General features: G+C 31.5%; 3 protein-coding genes across 4 annotated transcripts in view; 1 reads left to right on the top strand and 2 right to left on the bottom strand.

The window, feature by feature from the left end:
- The window catches only part of LOC145313368 (pre-mRNA-splicing factor 38B-like), a 100,028-nt gene that overhangs the window by 9,163 nt on the left and 69,565 nt on the right, over positions 1-21,300 (bottom strand). For both annotated transcript variants that reach the window (XR_013877313.1, XM_080152729.1), the window contains exon 2: positions 272-391. Coding sequence is in view for 1 of the 2 variants with exons in the window: in XM_080152729.1 (XP_080008855.1) it covers positions 272-385 (114 nt within the window). In the remaining variant the exon portion in view is untranslated. The remainder of the gene's footprint in view (positions 1-271; positions 392-21,300) is intronic.
- PheRS-m (Phenylalanyl-tRNA synthetase, mitochondrial) lies at positions 385-4,401 on the bottom strand. The gene is made up of 6 exons (XM_080152731.1): positions 4,277-4,401; positions 3,795-3,932; positions 3,397-3,541; positions 1,734-2,143; positions 1,289-1,471; positions 385-965 (listed from the first exon to the last, which is right to left on the bottom strand). The coding sequence occupies exons 1-6, from the start codon at positions 4,340-4,342 to the stop codon at positions 798-800; spliced, it is 1,110 nt and encodes a 369-aa protein (XP_080008857.1). The 5' UTR covers positions 4,343-4,401; the 3' UTR covers positions 385-797.
- Positions 18,202-21,300, top strand: part of pins (G-protein-signaling modulator pins) — a 49,956-nt gene continuing 46,857 nt past the window's right edge. The window contains exon 1 of the mRNA XM_080152717.1: positions 18,202-18,307. The gene's annotated coding sequence lies outside the window, so the exon portion shown is untranslated. The remainder of the gene's footprint in view (positions 18,308-21,300) is intronic.

Below are 21,300 nucleotides of genomic sequence, written 5' to 3'. Positions count from 1 at the left end.
CCCATTGATTAATTTATTAATCATGCATTTTATATATGGACAAACGCACCTTAGGAAATAATTTTAAAAACATTATCATCTTTCCTACTTTAATAAGAACTTCAGGCAAAAACTTTGATAGTAAATTAATATACGTTAAAATCGTCCTATTGATATCAGACCTTGATAATTTCTCAGCTATTATTACAGAAATTTAAGATGAAATAGCCTATTAACTTAATTTTGGATATTGAATCCTATGACGACCAAAATTTATGTTATGAAACCTGACCTTGGCAGGATTATCCTCGTCATCATAATCATCTTCAGCGTCCCCAGCATCAGGATCATAATATTCTGACATGGCCATGGCCGGCCCACCAAAACTTTTTGGCAATTCCGACATTTTTCTGAAAAGTGTTGTAAATTAAAATTTCGCAAAAAACTTAACTTTACGATAATCAGAATATTACCATTAACGCAATAATAAAAATAATAAAAACTGCAAAAATCTTATTTTGACTAGGACTATGAGGAAAATAACAATTTGTAATCAGTTTCAATAAATTAAAAGGTTAATAAAATTTTAAGTGTTTAATAAAAGGTAATATGAATGTGCTTTTTGTCCTATTATATTATTTATTTGCTAGGTTTAAATATCTTAACCTTCTTCATATGAATTAAAGTTAAAAGTTTAACAAAAAAAAACTAATATTGAGAGGCAAGCATTATTTATTTATCGATTCATTATCCTACAATAAAATGATTTTTTTTATGGCTTATTCATTCAATTTATTTATTAAAAATTACGTTTTTTATTATCTAACAGTAACACCTAACTGCTCGGCAACAGCTTGTTTAATTTGATTGTGTATAACATTAACCTCTTGATTGGTCAGAGGCCTGTCCATGTGTCTGTACACAATTCTGTAGCAGTGGGAGGTCAACCCTTTCTTCTTGTTAAAAAATTCGTCTATCAAACTCACCTGAAGTAAAATAGGATGAAAATCTTAAAATGTTAATTTCCAAGTTGTTTTGCTCTGACAAAAAAAAACCTAGTGACTGTAAACGTCTGTCTAAGGCCAATATTTGTTAACTCTTAAGGAACAGATTCACTTACGGATAAGGAAAATAAGCCTCTTATACAAGGTTTTTTTTGTTGAGTTAAAAGTGATCCTTAATTTGGCCTTAACCCATAAACCTAACTACTCTGACAAAACCAGTTTTAAGTAGCTTGAATTAAGAAATAGGTATATTATATTCAATTTAAAAAATAATAAGATATTTATAATGCTATTATAATTCATACCTGCTCAACGCAATGGCCTCCTTGATCACGCACCAAGTCGTAGAAATCATTTGGATCATATGATCTATCCAGAGGAAGCCAAAAGCTCAGGTCATTAAAGTTCTGTGGTGTTTTTCCAAATTCTTTGAACTTTATTTTTGATTCATGTGTAGCATCTTTAAATTGACTATGAAATCCAGAATCCTAAAACATTATTTAAGGTTGCAAAAATGACTAAAATTGCGTGATTTTCTTTCTATATGAATTAATCGTAAGGAGCAAACATTTTGGATATAAGAAATTTAGAATTATTTTCTTAAATGATAATACAATGATTTGTTAAACAGGATGCCGGAAAAGAGAGTAGGTATGTAGTTACATTGCATGATCTGTATCAACATATTGTTCACTAAAAAAAGAGTACCTACTCTTCAAAACTAATAAAAAGTATTTATTTAATGCATACCTGTGACCAGAACAGCCTAATATCTGGAATGCCATACAGGATCATTGCAAGTCTTTCCAGGCCCAGACCAAAAGCCCATCCAACTTTATCTGAGATGCCGGCCTCGTGTAAGATCTGCTGTTCCATAATACCACAGCCCAAAACCTCCATCCATTCTCCATTAAACATAACTTCAAGCTCCCAAGACGGATGGGTGAAAGGAAAATAACATTCAACCCATCTGTATTCAATATTCTGGCCAAATAAGGCCTTTGCTAGGCCAATAAGGCAATTTTTTAGGTCTGCCTCGCATAACATACTAATGTCTCGTGTATGAACACCTTGCTTTTCTACAGTTTTTTCACCAGATTCAAACATTTTAATGTTGTCACTCATTTTGCTTAACATTTTGTTGTCAATTAAGCTCACCCCTTAAAGAACATCTAAATTGAATCAAATGAAAAGAACTGAATACCTAGCTAGGGCTATGAACAGAGATGGGAAAAAACCAGTTTTTTTTTAAAAAGATCAAACCAGTGTGGTTTATTTGGTTTAAACCGGTTTTTATTGGTTTTTATTAATAAAAACCAGGTTTTTTTTGGTTTTTTTTAATAATTTTTTTGTTTTTTTTTAATAATATCCAAATTAAAGTATTCTAATTTAGTATAAAGGGGTAGTTTCACGTAATGCATTTGAACTTAATTTAGTGAACCGCATATTTTATCCTGGTTAAATGGTTAAACTACATTTATATGGCATATATTTGAAAAAATTTAAATTTTCTACCACATAGTTTTTGAAATATCAAGAATTAAAAATTGTCTTTATTAATTGCATATATCACAAAAAGACAATTTTCAGGTCCTGATATTTTAAAAACTACGTGGTAGAAAATTGAATTCATTTCAAATATATGCTATTTAAATGTAGTTTACCTCATTAACTAAGAAAAAATATGCGGTTCACTAAATTAAGTTCAAATGCATTTCGTGAAACTACCCCTTTAGTATAAAGATTTAAACTATTAAAAGAATTTTGAATTAAGTATTTATATTTTTGACTGTATTTTTTACATTATAAAAAGACTAGCGGCTAGGCACCTAGAGGCCTCTAGGGGCACTTGAGGAGAAGAGAGTTGAATTTAATTATTGAATTTTTTTTTATATTTTATAAGAAAAAGTAAAAAAAAAATTTTTTAGGGGGTGCAAACATTTTTTTTTTTTGGGGGGGGGGGGGGTTGCCCCTCCCCCCTCATTTTTAATTTTAGTTTAAAAAGTTTAAAAAAATTTTTTTTTGGAGGGGGGGATTTTTCATTTTTGGGGGGGTTGGGGGTGTCCCACCCCCAAAGAAAATAGTTATAAACCTTCCCAGGACCTATGAGAAGCTACCCTGTTAAGGAGAACCCAATCGGTTCAGCGGTTAGCGAGATCCTTCGGTACAAACATACAAACACACAAACACACATACAAACATCCTGTTACTTTATTATAAGGATATAACTGGAAAGATAGGCCTTTGTATTAAAAAAACCATTTAAACCAACCCACATTGTTTTTTTTTGGTTTTTTTAGCTTTTTTTTTTGGTTTAAACCACTTGATTAAAACCACGTGGTTTTTATTTTGCCATCCCTGGCTATGAAGGAAATGAAAACAACAAATTAATAAAACTTGATTCAATTTATGCCTTCCATTTGATGAAAAACAGGATAGTGGCTTTTATCAATTTCGTCTCTTCTGTAAACATCTCCGACAACAAGAAAATGATCTAATCCCATTTTCATGAGATTACTTTGATGAGCGGATGTATGGGCGCGAAGCATATATTCACTACAAAAACGTTCAATAAACTCAATTTTCAAACAAGTTTCTAATAGATATGTTTACTATTATTTGAAAATTATGAATTTTACTGTATGTTAAAATTAAGCTGTGCTTTTTTTAAATAAAACCATTTGGCTACCCATTTTCTAAATTATAAACTTTTTTTCAAGTTCAACTACATAAGTTACATAAATTGTTGTTTATCTTAGCTACAAATATATGTATATCAAGTAAATTACCTAATGTTAATTGAACATTCCTGTTTACATAATAGCTGTCAGACTGTTTCCTACTTGGATGGTCTTTTGGAACTAACAACGTGTCGAAATTGTCTTTTAAAGTAACAACAGGATCTAACTGGTCAACCACTGCAAATCTTGGTGTATGATATTTGGATCTAAAAATTGTGGCATTATTTGAGCGAAAGGTAGGCATGCAACATTGATTCAAATATAAAAATCAACAACCATGTAAATTGAAAGAAAACCTATTTCCATCAACCTAGATATATTTCGGATTTTATCGTTTTATGTATTAAATTTTCAATAGATTCTTAAATAAGATTAGTCAATTTATTTAAATATTATATATGTAATTTATTAGAGGGAAGATATCAATATCATTACAAAAATTACCAACAGAAGAAAAAATCACAAATTTTTATTCTGATATTGATAGGTGGGCCTAAATGCTAATAAAATACAGTACACATATATTACATAAAATAATAACACCACATTCCTGTAATTTGAGTGCATATAGTTGACAATCTTTTCTTTTATTAAACACAGCGGATGGTGCTTTTGCATGTATAGATTTCTGTTCAAATGTGATAATATCTTTGGAGTTATATTTGTATTTTTATCCTGAATTTAAAGAGTTGCTTTTCAAACGAATTGTTTAAAAATATTACAATAAACTAAAATTAGGCAGATTTACAAAACAAGATACCTTACTAATTATATTTTTAATTAATTTATAATAAAACAAACGAATAGACCAGTGAACTAAGTAACAAAATAATATTCTGATATAATCTGTATATTATTATATAGAGTAGGTAGTAAGTTTTTTAGCTAGTCTGTATCTTATGATTTTCATAACTACGAAACCGATTAATATAGAAATATTGAGTTCTCTTAGTATAGAAGAGAAACTTCACATTAGTTTCAGGATTGTTTTAAGGCTTCTTTGTTTTCAGATTTAAGTATTGGGATGATTTTAATATGCTTTTCTACCCTTTCCTACTTCTAAAACAGAGCCCCTAGAAGCTGGTATATTTATATATAAATGAAGCAACTCTTTTCCTTTTCGTAAGTTTTATTGTTTATTTGTATAGATTCCCAACAAGCCTTGCTTGTAGACAAACTTGCGTTTGGTGTTGCTTTGTTTATCAAACATGAGATCAAAAATTGCCCCCTGTAACAGCCAAAGGCTTTACTGGCAAAATTACAACTTTTGGTCACCGAAAACAACATTTTTAGTGAAATCTGTTTAATCACAGAATGTTTTACATAATCTGAAAAAAAGGGATTTTCATAAAAATGGAACAATAATTATACAGGTCTTTAATAGCTGTAAGAATTCATATAAGTAATAAATAATATGTTTTAAAATGAATCGAAACTTTTGAGGAGTCGAAACGTTTATTTTGTGATGCCTTCCTTGATTTGTTTTGATTGATGGATTACAAAATAAACAGCGGCATTTTCCATTTCTGAAAACAGGGAAGGCAAACTTTTATTCGACATTTTTATTATTTGTCATTTGGAAACCTTTTTTTCTTGCTTTCATAAATAAAAAAATATGATATGGAAGGCAATTTCCCAGTTGAGGAGTGAGATTCTACCCCATCTGAAAATTTAAACCCCCCCCCCCGCCATCTATCAAAATAAACCCCCCCCCCGGCATCATGAATTTTATACCCCATCGTGTGATTTTGTCCCCATCATGTAATTTGATCCCCATCTTCATATTTTGTACCTCTCCAAGAGTAACAAAATAATGTCAGAGAAGGGATAAATTATTCAACAGGGGACAAAAATGAAGGATGGGGTCTAAATTGGAACATGGGGCCAGAATTGGAAGGTGGGGTCTGATTTGATAGATGGGGGCATGATTGGCAGAAGGGGAAATAAAATCTGGGTAGGGGGGAGGGGAGAGTCTAGAGGGGTTTGCGAGGTGAGCCTCGCGCGAAAGAATTTATACTAGGCTAGCATAAAGCTACCATGCTCCACTGTAGTGAAGCTATGCCTTTCACTCTTCTTGAATTTACTATATTTTAAATAAATTTTGAAAATTTCTCTATTTATTTTTATTATTTCTCTTTTAAGACTTTTTTTATACTAAATCACCAACATATTCTAATACTTTACTTTACCTAATATTTTAAGAAAAAAATTTGGCTCCATTGAAGAAAAATAACAATAGTTTGTTTGAATAAGGAACATCTAGTGGCAGATTATTGAACTACATAATATACATTTTCTGGATGTCATCAAGCATGATTTGTGGTTGAAAAACACAGATGGGGTAGCAAACAATGCTATGAAATTAAAATTGAAGCAAGGGGTTAAAACTCACACATGGAGGTCAAAAAATTAATATGGGGTCATTTTTTCATGATGGGGTAGCTTCAAGTGCTTATATCTGGAGAACCGTAAGAGATAGAGGCCTAGTTGCTTGACTGTGTTAACTCGGATTTACACAAGGAAGCCATTTATGCACATGGGGTGTCAAAAGTTGATATGGGGTAATTTTTTTCATGATGGGGTGTCAAAATTTGATATGGGGTATTTTTTTCATGATGGGGTAGGTTCAAGTGCTTATATCTGGTGAACCGTAAGAGATAGAGGCCTAGTTGCTTGACTGTGGTAACTCAGATTTACATAAGGAAGCCATTTATGCACATGGGGGACCAAAATTTGATATGGGGTATTTTTTTCATGATGGGGATAGTTTCAAGTGCTTATATCTGGAGAACCATAAGAGATAGAGGCCTAGTTGCTTGACTGTGGTAACTCAGATTTACATAAGGAAGCCATTTATGCACATTGGGGACAAAAATTTGATATGGGGTACATTTTTTCATGATGGGGGTAGTTTCAAGTGCTAATATCTGGAGAACCGTAAGAGATAGATGCCTAGTTGCTTGACTGTGGTAACTCAGATTTACATAAGGAAGCCATTCATGCACATAGGGGACTAAAATTTGATATGGGGTACTTTTTTTCATGATGGGGTTAGTTTCAAGTGCTTATATCTGGTGAACCGTAAGAGATAGAGGCCTAGTTGCTTGACTGTGGTAACTCAGATTTACATAAGAAAGCCATTTATGCACATAGGGTACCATAATTTGATAGGGGGTATTTTTTTCATGATGGTGGGTAAAAATTGAATATAGGGGCCATTTTTAATGATGGAGGGGGAATTAGGATAAGTTAGGGTAGGTAATGTTGAATATAGGGGGCATTTTTTATGATGGAGGAAAATTAGTTTAAGTTAGGTTAGGAGACCCTAACTCTGCAGGGCTACTCAATATTTCCTAATCCCTTCAGGTTAAGTTAGGTTAGGAGACCCTAACTCTGCAGGGCTACTCAATATTTCCTAATCCCTTCAGGAGAGGAATTAGGTTAGGTTAGGTAACATTGAGTAGCCCTGCAGGGCTACTCAATCTTAAACTAACCTAACCTAACCCAACCAAACCCAACCTATCCAGTTTTAAACTAACCTAAACCAACTAAACCTAATCTAACCCATTTTAACCTAACCGAACCCATCTTAACCTAACCTAACCTAACTTAACCTAATCTAACCTAACTTAACCTATTCTAACCCATCTTAACCTAACCTGACCTAACTTAACCAATTTTAACCTAACCTAACCCATCTTAACCTAACCTAACCTAACTTAACCTTACCTTACCCATTTTAACCTAACCTGACCCATTTCAACCTAAGCCAACCCTTGCAAGGGGGCCTTTCCCTTTCCTTCAATTTTACCTTACCTAACATGACCTGATCTGACCTAACCTAACCTAATTTCATCCCCCCACCCCATCATAAAAAATTGGCCCCTATAATCAATTTTTACCCACCATCATAGAAAAATGACCCCCATATTAATTTATGTACCCCCATGTGCATAAATGGCTTCCTTATGTAAATCTGAGTTACCACAGTCAAGCAACTAGGCCTCTATCTCTTACGGTTCTCCAGTTATCACTTGAAACTACCCCCATCATGAAAAAAATACCCCATACCAAATTTTGGTACCCTAAGTGCATAAATGGCTTCCTTATGTAAATCTGAGTTACCACAGTCAAGCAACTAGGCCTCTATCTCTTACGGTTCACCAGATATAAGCACTTGAAACTACCCCCATCATGAAAAAAATACCCCATATCAAATTTTGGTCCCCCATGTGCATAAATGTTACCTTATGTAAATCTGAGTTACCACAGTCAAGCAACTTGGCCTCTATCTCTTACGGTTCTCCAGATATAAGCACTTGAAACTACTTCCATCATGAAAAAAATACCCCATACCAAATTAAGGTCCCCTAAGTGCATAAATGGCTTCCTTATGTAAATCTGAGTTACCACAGTCAAGCAACTAGGCCTCTATCTCTTACGGTTCACCAGATATAAGCACTTGAAACTACCCCCATCATGAAAAAAATACCCCATATCAAATTTTGGTCCCCCATGTGCATAAATGTTACCTTATGTAAATCTGAGTTACCACAGTCAAGCAACTTGGCCTCTATCTCTTACGGTTCTCCAGATATAAGCACTTGAAACTACCCCCATCATGAAAAAAATACCCCATACCAAATTTAGGTCCCCTAAGTGCATAAATGGCTTCCTTATGTAAATCTGAGTTACCACAGTCAAGCAACTAGGCCTCTATCTCTTACGGTTCACCAGATATAAGCACTTGAAACTACCCCAATCATGAAAAAAATACCCCATATCAAATTTTGGTCCCCCATGTGCATAAATGTTACCTTATGTAAATCTGAGTTACCACAGTCAAGCAACTTGGCCTCTATCTCTTACGGTTCTCCAGATATAAGCACTTGAAACTACCCCCATCATGAAAAAAATACCCCATACCAAATTTAGGTCCCCTAAGTGCATAAATGGCTTCCTTATGTAAATCTGAGTTACCACAGTCAAGCAACTAGGCCTCTATCTCTTACGGTTCACCAGATATAAGCACTTGAAACTACCCCCATCATGAAAAAAATACCCCATATCAAATTTTGGTCCCCCATGTGCATATATGGCTTTCTTATGTATATCTGAGTTACCACAGTCAAGCAACTAGGCCTCTATCTCTTACGGTTCTCCAGATATAAGCACTTGAAACTACCCCCATCATGAAAAAAATACCCCATATCAAATTTTGGTCCCCCATGTGCATAAATGGCTTCCTTATGTAAATCTGAGTTACCACAGTCAAGCAACTAGGCCTCTATCTCTTACGGTTCACCAGATATAGGCACTTGAACCTAACCCCATCATGAAAAAAATACCCCATATCAAATTTTGGTCCCCCATGTGCATAAATGGCTTCCTTATGTAAATCTGAGTTACCACAGTCAAGCAACTAGGCCTCTATCTCTTACGGTTCACCAGATATAAGCACTTGAACCTACCCCATCATGAAAAATTATACCCCATATCAAATTTTGACACCCCATCATGAAAAAAATACCCCATATCAAATTTTGACACCCCATGTGCATAAATGGCTTCCTTGTGTAAATCTGAGTTACCACAGTCAAGCAACTAGGCCTCTATCTCTTAAGGTTCTCCAGATATAAGCACTTGAAACTACCCCCATCATGAAAAAAATACCCCATATAAATTTTTGACACCCCATGTGCATAAATGGCTTCCTTGTGTAAATCTGAGTTACCACAGTCAAGCAACTAGGCCTCTATCTCTTACGGTTCTCCAGATATAAGCACTTGAAACTACCCCATCATGAAAAAATGACCCCATATTAATTTTTGGACCTCCATGTGTGATTTTTGTTCCCCATATTTTATATACTTACCCCATATGTAATATTTTACCCCTATAACTCATAGTTTATTACCACCAAGCTTTGTTTTATACATTGAAAATTACAGGGACCAAAATTTATGATGGGGTACAAATCACATGATGCCGGGGGGGGGGGGTTTATTTTGACAGATGGCGGGGGGGGGGGGGGGTTTATTTTTTCACATGGGGTAGAATCTCACTCCTCAACTGGGATGGTACCTAAATGGAAAAATCATGATGTATTTTCTTTTTTTATGAAAGTTGAAATTAATTTTTCATCGTGAAAAAATGAAAAGAAGAAATAAATAGTTGTGCTTTCTTTACATCAAGTGTACAATTTCCCTTTCATTGTCCTATCTATTCTCCAGTTATTTAATCCCTGAATTATATTTTATTATTCTTTGAATCTTGTTTTAATGAGTAATTTTGCCTTGAAACAAACTTTATATTCATTTTATATTTTGAATAAAATCATCAATTTTTGAAAATATGTCGGTTTAACATAAATAAATACAAGTAATTGTTGTGGGGATAAAAGAATAATAAAGTAAAATACAGAAGCCATTAAACCGCTCATCCCCTTTCCCTTGTCCTTCTGCTGTCGAAGGGGATAGTAGAAAGAGTACTATGGGACTAGGCGGAAGTGAAAAAAGATGAAAAGGGGAGAGAAAATTAGAGAGTAGTTTGAAAGAGAGAGAGAGAGTATTGTATTGTTGGACAGACAGAAAGAGAGTGGCAGTGTTCAGAATAAAAACAGTTACAATTCAAAACAAACCGTAATTTTTTGAGTGGAGAAATTTTTATTTAAGATGAAAAGACAGACCCAGTGCATCTTACATCCCCTTCCCCTTGCTGACCTGACCACCAGTTTTAGCAATCTTTCGTGTTTTATACGTTTATAGTGACAGATGGTTCTAATATTTAAAAAAATTCAATCAAATTAAAGTTAATTATCAAGTTATTGTAAAGTAAATGTTGATTTATTACTATATATGTGTTTAGTTTACTAAAAATAAAAAAATAAGTTTTTAAAACTTAAGTTTCCATTTAATTTATTTTTAAATTATATTTTCACGATTTCGTCATTTTCTAATTTGAATTATATTTTAAAAATGATCGTTTGGCAGGTGCTTGAATTTAATGATTTTATATGCTTCCTTTGTTTATAGCATAATTTATTGATTACTTACTAATTATATTGAATTAAAACCTCATGTTTGGCATTATTTAAAAATAATATTAGTAAAATTAGCGCATATGTCGAACTTTTTAATAAGTGGTTATGATTGTTAAAATTTCAATTTCAAGCGCCATTTAAGTTCCAAAAATACCATAAAACCATCCCAAGACTTTTAATTTTAAACTAGCGGCTTCGCCCTTAGCCTCTAGGGGCTTTTTTCCCCTAGAGGTGATAAAAAAAAGTTGGGCAAAATACAAAAAAAGACCAAGGAAAAACCCCCTAAAAAAAGGACCAAGGAAATCCCCTACAAAAATAAACAAATAAAAATGGGGGGGGATTTTTTGTTTTCTGGGGGGTTGGTGGTGTCCCACCCCCAAAGAAAATAGCCTAAAACCACCACAGGACCAGTAGGTATATTCCTTGAAGAGTAGAATCCGATCAGTTCAGTGGTTACCGAGATCTTATGGGACGGACGGACAGACAGACGGACAGACATCGTTCTACTTTGTATTATAGATTAAATAGCTAAAATGACCATTGACATATGTGATGCTTTTCTAAAATGGAGAACTAAATCAGTTCAGTAGAAATCGCGATATTCAGCTACAGACAATTAAAACCTGTCTACATTATACAATGGGTTACATTTATTTGTATTTACATTAGCCTGCAATACTCAATAATTTAGAATTGCTCTACAGCTTATTTTAGGGTTCAGTCAATTACAGAGATGCTATGCTTTAAAATCCGTCTCCTTTCCTTGTAGAAATGATTGTGTAAAATTAAAATAATATACCATGTCAAAAAGCTAAAATTGATGTATTTCAAATTACTTTATGTAGGTTGCTTCTGATATTTACAATAGTATTGCTTCGCTTTCTAGATTATATTCAATCGTTACAGGAATGTTAACACAAGGTTTTATGTTTACAGACAATTTAAATATTCCTGCTTTACAATTAGAAATATAAAAGTCCAAACAGATATATTTTCATTTTCTAGAAGCTTAGTATGCAAAATTTCTAACTTTATTTTTAACATTATAAAGTCACTCAATGATTCTACGAGACCCATTTAAACTACTTCTGGATATTATTTTTTTTCTTGAGAGATAGATATATAACATGTATTTACCTAGTTATGATTTTTTTCAGGCATATTTTATATTCAAATGTTTACTTTTCTTGTTCGAGTTTTAAAAAAATACGAAAGTTACGAGTTAGGTTTTCTATTTTTAAAAATATGATAAAATGACGTACCACCATATTTTTCTTATGTAAAGATTTCACGGAGACTACAAATAGATATTTTTAGAGCAACAACTAATGCTGTTGTAATATTCGCCTAATTGAATATTCAAGCTTTAAAGATCGTTGTTGAGACATTTTTATTATTTTGTCTTTTAAAAAAAACCTAATTTGCCCCTATAACTTTACCCCCATTTACAAATTACTACTACTGAGTGATAATGTATGGTTATTATTAGCTAAGATTGTATGTAGTATTAAGAATAGTCATCTATTCCATCGAATGGTAGACAGCTTTCCTCGGATAGTAAAACGATAAATTACGAGATTAATTTTCAGTTTTGCTATTAATATTATTATATTTTATTTTACAATTCGTAGAAAATTGTCGTTACAATACGTTATTTTTCAAAGCCATTCTAGAAAGATATTCAACTGGCTGTAAAATATTTTTATTCTGAAGTTGAAGTTTTGAAGTCTAGGTATTTAAGTTTAGTGTTTAAAAATACACAAAAATTTTTATGCTTTATGTAAATGCTAGCTTATTAGGACGTTTCTAATTGTATTAGATATTTGATATACATATTCCTTTTTTCCGTCTTCCTTTTGTAAGCTTTTCCTTAGTAACAAATGTGTTTATTTTTCATGTTATTTTATCAATAGAATAAAAACACGACCAGCAAACTGCAAAAATCCTAACATATTGTTTACATATCTGGTATCAAAATAGGTTAAATAAATAAATGTATTTGTGTATCAATTATCATGTTTGGACTACAAATAAAAAGGGTTGATTTTTATAAAAACAAAAACATCAGAAGAAAAAATCTTGACCAATAGTTGAATATTACATTAAAAAAATATTATTATTATTATTACGTAATTTATTGATTTTTAATTAATTTAACATAAGATCACAAATACAAATTGTTGAAATATAAAATTAGAAAATTATTTACAAATACTACATAAGCTTTGTTTTTTTTTAGTATATTTCACTTGATTTGTCTTCTTTGACTACAAAATATTCAAGCTTTTGTTTTAAGTGAGTGGGGGCAATGGCATCTTTTTTTTTATAAACTCGTGGATCTTATTCAATTTCTTTCTTCGACTGGACTGGCTGCTCTCGAATTTTTCTTAGAATGGAGTTAAAAATATTGCTTCATTAATTTCTTCCAGTTTTCTTTCAGTTTTCTTTAATCTTTAGAGATATTTCAAGATGAAAATAAAACAATGATGACAACATCCTCAAAAGCGAAGCTCATTAAATCTGACAAGATTATTATCAGTTAAAGAGTAGTTATGTAGAAGGCACAAAATATTATTTAGAAATCTGAACAAAAATCAATGCTAGTATGCAGAAAAGTACATAATTCTAATGGTTGTTCTTACATATTAAACATTAGTTTTAGAGATTCTACAACTTTGAACAGGGATGACAACATCATAAGAAGCGAAGCGAATAAATAGAAAAATGGACAAAGTGAGATATAGAGCAGATGTTTAATTGTCATGAAAAAAGAAAGATAGGACTGACAGACAGTTAAAGTTAATAATAGAGTAGCTTTGCCACTAAAAATCGATCCTACAGTATAACTTTTAGACTGGTTGAAAATTATAGACATTTGATTTCTTAACCCGCTATCTCATTAATCCCAATAATTTTAATCAAGATGAACAAAAGATTAATCTTGGAGAAAAATTGTCTAATGATAACTTTTAATAGAAACATTTATTTGATATGACCTGTCATAAACCACTTCCACAATTATTCTTACATTAAAGATGACACATTTGATACATGTTGTATGTATATATAAGAACAATCATGTCCATAAATAGCAAAACAACAACAATAAAAAACCATCAACTGCAAAAAAGTGAAAAATTGTGGTGTAAAGGGTCTACCTTTCCCTCTTTTGCATCCCCTCAATAAGATCAATAAAAACATTATTTAGATAATAAATTGAATTTATAGGAAGATTGTTTATTTAACGGTTTAATTGTCCAAGGAAAAAACAATCATTTTCAATATTGCCTTTGACTCGGGACATACGGACCTTATTTATAGAGAAAGTGTGCTCCCAAGTCCTAATAACTTCTGGAACCATCCATTGTTTATTTATTTATCTATGAAATTTAGCTGTGACAGAAAACAAAGTTGTGTGTGTGTATTTTTATGTGAATTTGTGTGTTATGTGTTTGTGTGTGTGAAAGTTTGAATTGTAAGTTGAAAACTGTCAATCTTAAATTTTATTTGGTTTTGCTAGCCTGAGAAATTGCAAATGTTTTGTTACTTTTTTACTTGACATAATCCTTACTTATCCTTTAACTAGGGTTGGCAATCCGAATCCAGAATCCGAATCCGGAATCCGTGGGTTAATACCTAGCGTATTCGGATTTTTAATTTTTAGGCTAAAATTAGCGCCTTTAGTTTTTTAATATATTTTAATTTTTAATGAAGTCATTTTGCCGCTGTAGGGTCTAGAAATAGGAGAAAAGCTACTGTGCCTTTTTAAAGCCTTTTAAAATATTGCTAGAATCCGGAATCCATCAAAAAAATAAGAATCCGGAATCCGCGGAGAATCCGTTTTATTTTTTGGCAGATTCTTGTAAGAATCCGAATCCGGTCCAAAAATTGAACGAAATGGCAACCCTACCTTTAGCACTCTCCCAGTAATTTGTGTCAAAGAAAACAAATATTAACACAAACTAACATTTAAATTGCTAGTTTTGAATTGTGTCAATCATTTTAGATTTTCTTTAATTATAGAAATATATTTTGACTAGCGTTTCTTGGAGAAACTGAATTATGAAAATAATTTAGATTAATTAGAAAATTTCAACAAAACTAGCGGCCCCACCCTAAGCCTCTTGACGTTTTGATTCAGAAAAAGGGATAATAGAAATATAGCTTAATACCTCTCAAAAAGCTCATTATTCTTTTCTTTGAAGCTTAGTTCGACCGGTCCAGCTACTTTCAAGATTCTTTTGCTTTTTTTCTCTGAAGCTTAAAATCTCAATAACTACTGAACCGCTTGGATTTTCTATTTTAGGTAAGCTTCACGTACACAGGTCCTTGATGGTTTTAGGCTTTTTATATTTCTGATTTAAGTCTTGGATCGTTTTAAGCTTATTTTAGCTTTTCAAAAAATAGCTTAAAGACTTACATTTGAACTATAAAATCCTTTAACTGTCATGGTTCCTATTTGAAGCTTACTTAATATGGAGGCTCGATCGGCTCAGTTGCCACCATATCTTAACGGAGAATAAAATGTACTATATAAAAGACCATAAGCATAGAATAATATGTAGAAAAGCTTTGCTTTTATAAATGTATAGAAAGTTATTGAAAAAGTTATTTTTCTAAGAAATGAATATTTTTATACAATACAGAGAGTTTATTGAAAAAAGTTTGTCCCAATATTATGTGGCGAATATTATATTCGCACTAGAGAGACCTCACAATAAATATATATATTAACATCTCTGTATTCAAACTTTCCACCAAATATGCAAAGAGTTTGCCCAAGTTTTGCTAATATTTATCTGTAAGCAAGGGTGGAGCTACATTCCCCTTTAATACTTCTTTTTAGATACCCCCCCCCCCCCATCTCCCTCCCTTCCCCCTCAAAATTTGAGAGAACTAAGTTAAAGAGTGGAATGGTTAACCAGTAAATTGCACAATTTATATTCACAAAAGAAGAGGAATAAATTTTGAATACAATGTTGGAAAGTGGAAAGGTTTCCAACCTTTGTAATACACCTGTTGTCGCAGCCCTGTCCTTCCTCCCAAGGGACTGGGTTAATTTGAATGGATGGGTTATAGAAGGAGGGGGGGGGGGGTTCGTAGGAAAAACTAGGGAGGTATATCGGAGAGAGAGGGTTTGAGATTCAGAGACATATAAGAGGTTCGGTGTTACTCTGTTTATTTTAGTATACCCCCACCCAGTAACCAACTACAATTATAGTTATATACTAACCATCACTAGGTTCAGGATTACAAAATAATTTAGATTCTATCAAGGGTTCTTTTTCTTATTATTCCCCCAGTCATGATAGTCTTTCAACATTCTAAAAATTTCATACAACAATATTAATTTTCAGTTACTTACATCTATTCTATTTAAACAATGATAACAACATCCATTAAAGCACAGCTAAGTAATATTTTGATTTGACGTGAACCTTCCTTAGATTTCCAAAATTCAAAATACTTAAAATGTACGAACTTACATTTGACATGAAATTAAAAAGATTTGAAACTCAAAACATTAATAATATCAGACAACATTACCTTCATACCTAGTTGTTACAGGAATCTTTTCACAAAGGATCAAAATAGATAGGACGATTCCCAAATGCCTTTAGTTTTTTCAGAGCTTTCCGTTACGGATGGACTAATCCAAAATGTAGAATAGCTTCTCCTTTAAAATAGCTGTTGTATTTGGCATAAAATATTAAATAGAAAACCTTCGTATATGTAGTTAAACATATCAGTATTTGAGATAAAAGAAACAGTAAATAAGCTTTCATTTTAGATTTATTGTTCATTTATCACATCTTGGAGCTCTTTTTTGAAGGGAAGAGGAATGACAGAAAAATAGCATTAAACTATCTCGAGAGCTATGGGAAGATTTTTTTTAGAATAGAGAAATATTTGGAGGAATGCCTTGGATCATTCATAGTTAGGACTTCTTGACAAGAATCATGATACCAAAGAGTATGTTGTTTGTAAAAACATAACATTAAGACACAAAATTTGAAAATAAAGGCATATTTTTTTTATCTCAATTTACCCACCCTAATAATTCCTGCAAATATTAAAATAAGAAAATGAGAAAAAGTGTCCCAGATTGAATTATTTCATGTCAAAGTTTTGTGTTGATGACGGCCCAATTATCTTTTTTTCTGCCCTCTCTCTGAACTAAAACAAAAAGACACGTTTTATTTGCATTTTTGTTTGTTCAGATTGGAAATAGATTTGGGTTTTAGTAGCGAACCTACTCTTTAATTCAACTTGTTCGTCAGTCTGTAACGCTATGGGGAAATGTTATTTTCCCGGCTACTATTTAAAAAAGACTGCGGTTTTTTTTTACTATAGAGCTTCTAGTATACAACTTACTTGGTCTTTGCCACGAGAGACAAATATTTGTCCGTTTGTCCTTCCGTGATTTGTTGTGTTTCGCTGCTTATATATGTTTTCATAATAGTTTTTATCTATCTACATATATTGATATCTTTTATGTCGTTTCAAAGATTTATTTTATTTTTCCGAAACGGCTAAAGTTATTACCAGATTACGTAGGCAATAATGCACGGGAGCAACTTTCCTTAGAAAATTCGAGTAATTTCGGCCTTTGACGCGAATTTATCCGTGCTGCGAGATAGATAGATATGCACTATTGAGTATTTGCTATTCAAAACATTGTAGGTCCTGTATTGGTTGTATTGACGCGACGTTCCACTGCTTGGTCACAAGTAAATAAGTTTTTTTCTCAATTCTAGCAACATTTTTACATTCTAAAAATGTTTTTAATGTATAGGTATTTAGTTTAAAATATTAAATATGGATATAAAGTATTTAAAACGCTGTTTAAAATGTAAACATGCGAAAAATGTATAAATGGCTACGCCCATAATTTGAAATTGATTATAGTGATTCCTCACTTTTTGTTAAATGAATTGCAATTTGACTTAAAAGACATAATATTATGGAACGACGCTTTTCTTCATTTAAATTTGGCAATTCGTCTTGTAGTTGTAGATATTTGATACTAGTAAATTTTGATGTATGGAAATGTTCTTCCAACTACCTAAAGGTTTCTATGTGTCATTACTAATATCATATGACAATTTTTATCCTTCTTTGACAAAGGCATTTGACATATTTATCCTATTTATTAAATTACAAGTGTATATTGGATTTAACCTTTTTGGACACTATTGCCTTCGTCCCTAGTCACTCGGTGCTTCCCCATACATACAGGGGGAGAGGGGAGGGAGTGTCGAATCTCTTTGCAAAATAGCCTTAAACCTTATATGTACTTCTCAAAAACGAAACGATCTGTCCAGCATTTAGGATATCTTTCAAGACACAAACACACGTACAATTACTTTATAAAATAGAACTAATAGCGGTTAATTTGCCTGGAAAAAATCAACAAAAACGGAAGAAAATAATAATTTTAATGATATGTATTTTCAGAATAAAGTATCAATGTGCTCTGTTTGTGAAGTAAAGGGATGAGAAGAGACGAAATACCGCAGTTCTGAACTAATTTAATTAAGGTAGGCTACTACTTCGCTGGATAGCGATACATTTTCTCTTAAATGCTGACAAAAGAAAATAGGTATTTTCTAGTCAAATGTAAAGGGTCATTAAAGGTTCATTTGATGGCAATTTAACTTTAACTGAAAGTTGGAACGTAAATAATTTTTTTAACGTATGGTTGGTTAAATTAACGGTTAGGATAGCACAGAGTGAGTGCTTAGCAGCAAAGGGTCCCTTTTGAGTTAGACTTACCCACATTGGATAGATTTCTTTAAATTGAAATAAGTTGAGGTATTTCTAAGGTCTACTAATGTTTTGTCGAATTATATGATCATTTGTTTTTGATAATTTTATCCCTTTTTATACACTCAGTACTGTCATATATATATTATTACTATATAATAAGGATAACATTGACTTTGTATTTAAATTAAGGGCGTTCAGAGGTATATCTTTAACTTTTTCTTTGTTTACCAACTTTTACCTTTCATTTCTTTGTAACTGCATTTTTTTTATTAAAGACAGTTTTTTTTTTACATAGGTATTTTGTTGTTGTAATTGTCGATTGTCATCCTTGTTTTTATCCTTGACTGTTTAATTTGACTAGACGTTGATTGGATCAATATTTTCCTTGACAAATCTTATATAATATCATTTATTTTATACACTTTCACATCGTAAATACACAATGATAGGACAATAGTCAATTAATCATTGAACCTCCCCCCCACCCTCTCCATAATTCTTATGTTCAAACTTTTGCCTTTTTTTACTGGTAAATACTAAGGAGAAGAAAGGGTTGTAGTTTGTTTTCATTGTCCTCTCCCTCCCTGAAGACAATAATGGACAATTACTTATGTGTTTATTTATTGAAAATATTATTCATGTTTTGCAAACATAATTTGTTGGAACGAAGCTACTCTACAATTCTGAGGTTTTGTGTGCGTGTGTGACTACTAATGGTTTGATTGCAGTTTCTAAAACTTTGTCAAATAAAGATTTTATTTATTTTTTACCAATGAAAAGGACAATAGGTACAATATTTACTGTTTTTCTCCATCTAAAAAAAGTGAAGCTTGCTGTAGTTGATGCAAATAAAGAAAAGTAACTGAAAAAGATGGAAGAATAGTTTTTCTTCGAGTGTCACATCCAAGTTCTATATGGGCTTAATTTGTAAATGGAAATAACCTAAAAGGTTTATACACAAAATCTTTGGATAAAGTATTTCTTGCTTACCTACATAATTTTTGCATGTCTGAAAAATCGTGTGAAAAAGAATTTTAAAACTGCAATTTTTCAAACTTTTTTTCATCGAGATTTAAAAAACATAATTATAATCATTTAACTAAATAACATAATTTAACACTTTTGAATTTGCACGAATTTTCACCGTCTGTCTCTCTGTCTGTCTCCTTGCAAAATGTTTTTGTCATTTTAATTTTACATAGATTTTATAAACCTACATAACTTTTTATGACTAATACTTATGATATGATATTATTCCTTATAATAATGATATTATAAAAAGTAGTAAGGTCTTATGTCTGAAGCTTCAGACTTACTGATCTGATTTAGTTCTCCATTTTGAGGTAGCTTCACATAGATCCTGTTATATGGCTATTTCATTTTTAGATTTAAGACTTGGGAAGTTGGGATTGTTTTAGGCTTTTCTTGACCCCTCCCACCCTTTCCTAGATAGTATTTTGAAAAGAAATTAAGACTAAGTAAAAATATACAAAGTAAAACATTTCCAAAACAAAATTTTCTTATTCTTCTGTGAATTAAAAAATCCTTGATTAATATTTTTTTTTTGTATTTATTTTAGACAAAACATCGTTTAAATCATACGCCTTCTGCTTTAATGTCTAACTCTTTAATAAATCTATGCTAGTAAAATAAACTATTTTAATAATATTAAAAAAATATTACATTGAATTTTAAACACCTCAGCATCTATTTTAGGGAATCTAAGAAATTTTCCATTAATTTTTTGTTGGTTGTGAAGTTTAGTGTTATGGTTTAATTAATTGTGCGAACTTGTTGTGTTTAGCTTCTTAAGTTTCACTATACTAACTATATTATTTATTGTATTCAGTGATAGATGGATAGGTAGATAGGCAAAAAGTAGATTTTTGAAAGTAATCTCTTAATATACTAAAATACTGAAGAAAAAGACATAAAAATAACAAAATCAAACTAACAATTTACTAGTTTGATTTTTGGAAAAGGAACATTGTCTTATTATAAACATTTAAATAGAGGAAGATTTATGTAAAATAAAATGCTCCTAACTCTTCCGACGGTTAAAAAATCATTATTTAGACCAAGTGTGTTTTTTTAGCATGTTAATGCATTCTATCATACATGCACTATCATAGAAATATAATGTTTCTAAATAAAATCGTTTTTTAGAAAAACAAACATTAGAAACTAATTTTAATCCTGCTTAATTCATCCTTTATCTCTGTAATTACGTACATCCAAGAAAAAGAAATAAGAGACACTTAATGAAACAAGATATTAAGCAGCTTTGTCTTTGGAATTTAATTAAAAGTTCCTTTGCTTTAAGTGATTAATTTAGAGAATTAGATACCTTGTAATTAAATCTTTTATACAATTTTCATCATTAAAGGATAAAATGAACAAATGCCTTTAGGTAAAATGTACACTATTTTAACTTGGTAGATTTTTTCTAGTTTATTTTTCTATGCTTATTTTCACCTACTGTGTTTTTTACTTATACCGCTGCTTTGGCTGTTAATTAAATGACATTTTCTTATTTCATTTTACCTACAGTTTTCATTACTTAATTCTATTGATTTTTTCTCATTTTGTTGTTCAAATAAGAGACATCAATTTTGTAAATTATGAATGTATAATCTTCTGAATTAGTTTTTCTTCCTCAATGTAGGATTTTTTTTTATGAAAAAGGTTATGAATTTCTGAATTATAGAAATAGAATCAAAACATTGGTACTAAAACATATATGTATGTAAAGGGAAAAAATATG

The sequence above is a fragment of the Acartia tonsa genome, chromosome 3 (genome assembly GCF_053477335.1).
Source record: "Acartia tonsa isolate MP-2025a chromosome 3, ASM5347733v1, whole genome shotgun sequence".
Lineage (NCBI taxonomy): Eukaryota > Metazoa > Arthropoda > Copepoda > Calanoida > Acartiidae > Acartia > Acartia tonsa.
The sequence above is the reverse complement of the archived record's forward strand: the minus strand, read 5'-3'. Positions and strand labels throughout refer to the sequence as shown.

Excerpts from the sequence above, each read along its gene's own strand:
- PheRS-m (XM_080152731.1), bottom strand. The coding sequence starts at position 4,342 with ATGCAAAAGCACCATCCGCTGTGTTTAATAAAAGAAAAGATTGTCAAC. Across the intron at positions 3,933-4,276 it reads ACTATATGCACTCAAATTAC|AGATCCAAATATCATACACC; the intron begins AGGAATGTGGTG and ends GCCACAATTTTT. Across the intron at positions 1,472-1,733 it reads TTAGGCTGTTCTGGTCACAG|GATTCTGGATTTCATAGTCA; the intron begins GTATGCATTAAA and ends ATAATGTTTTAG.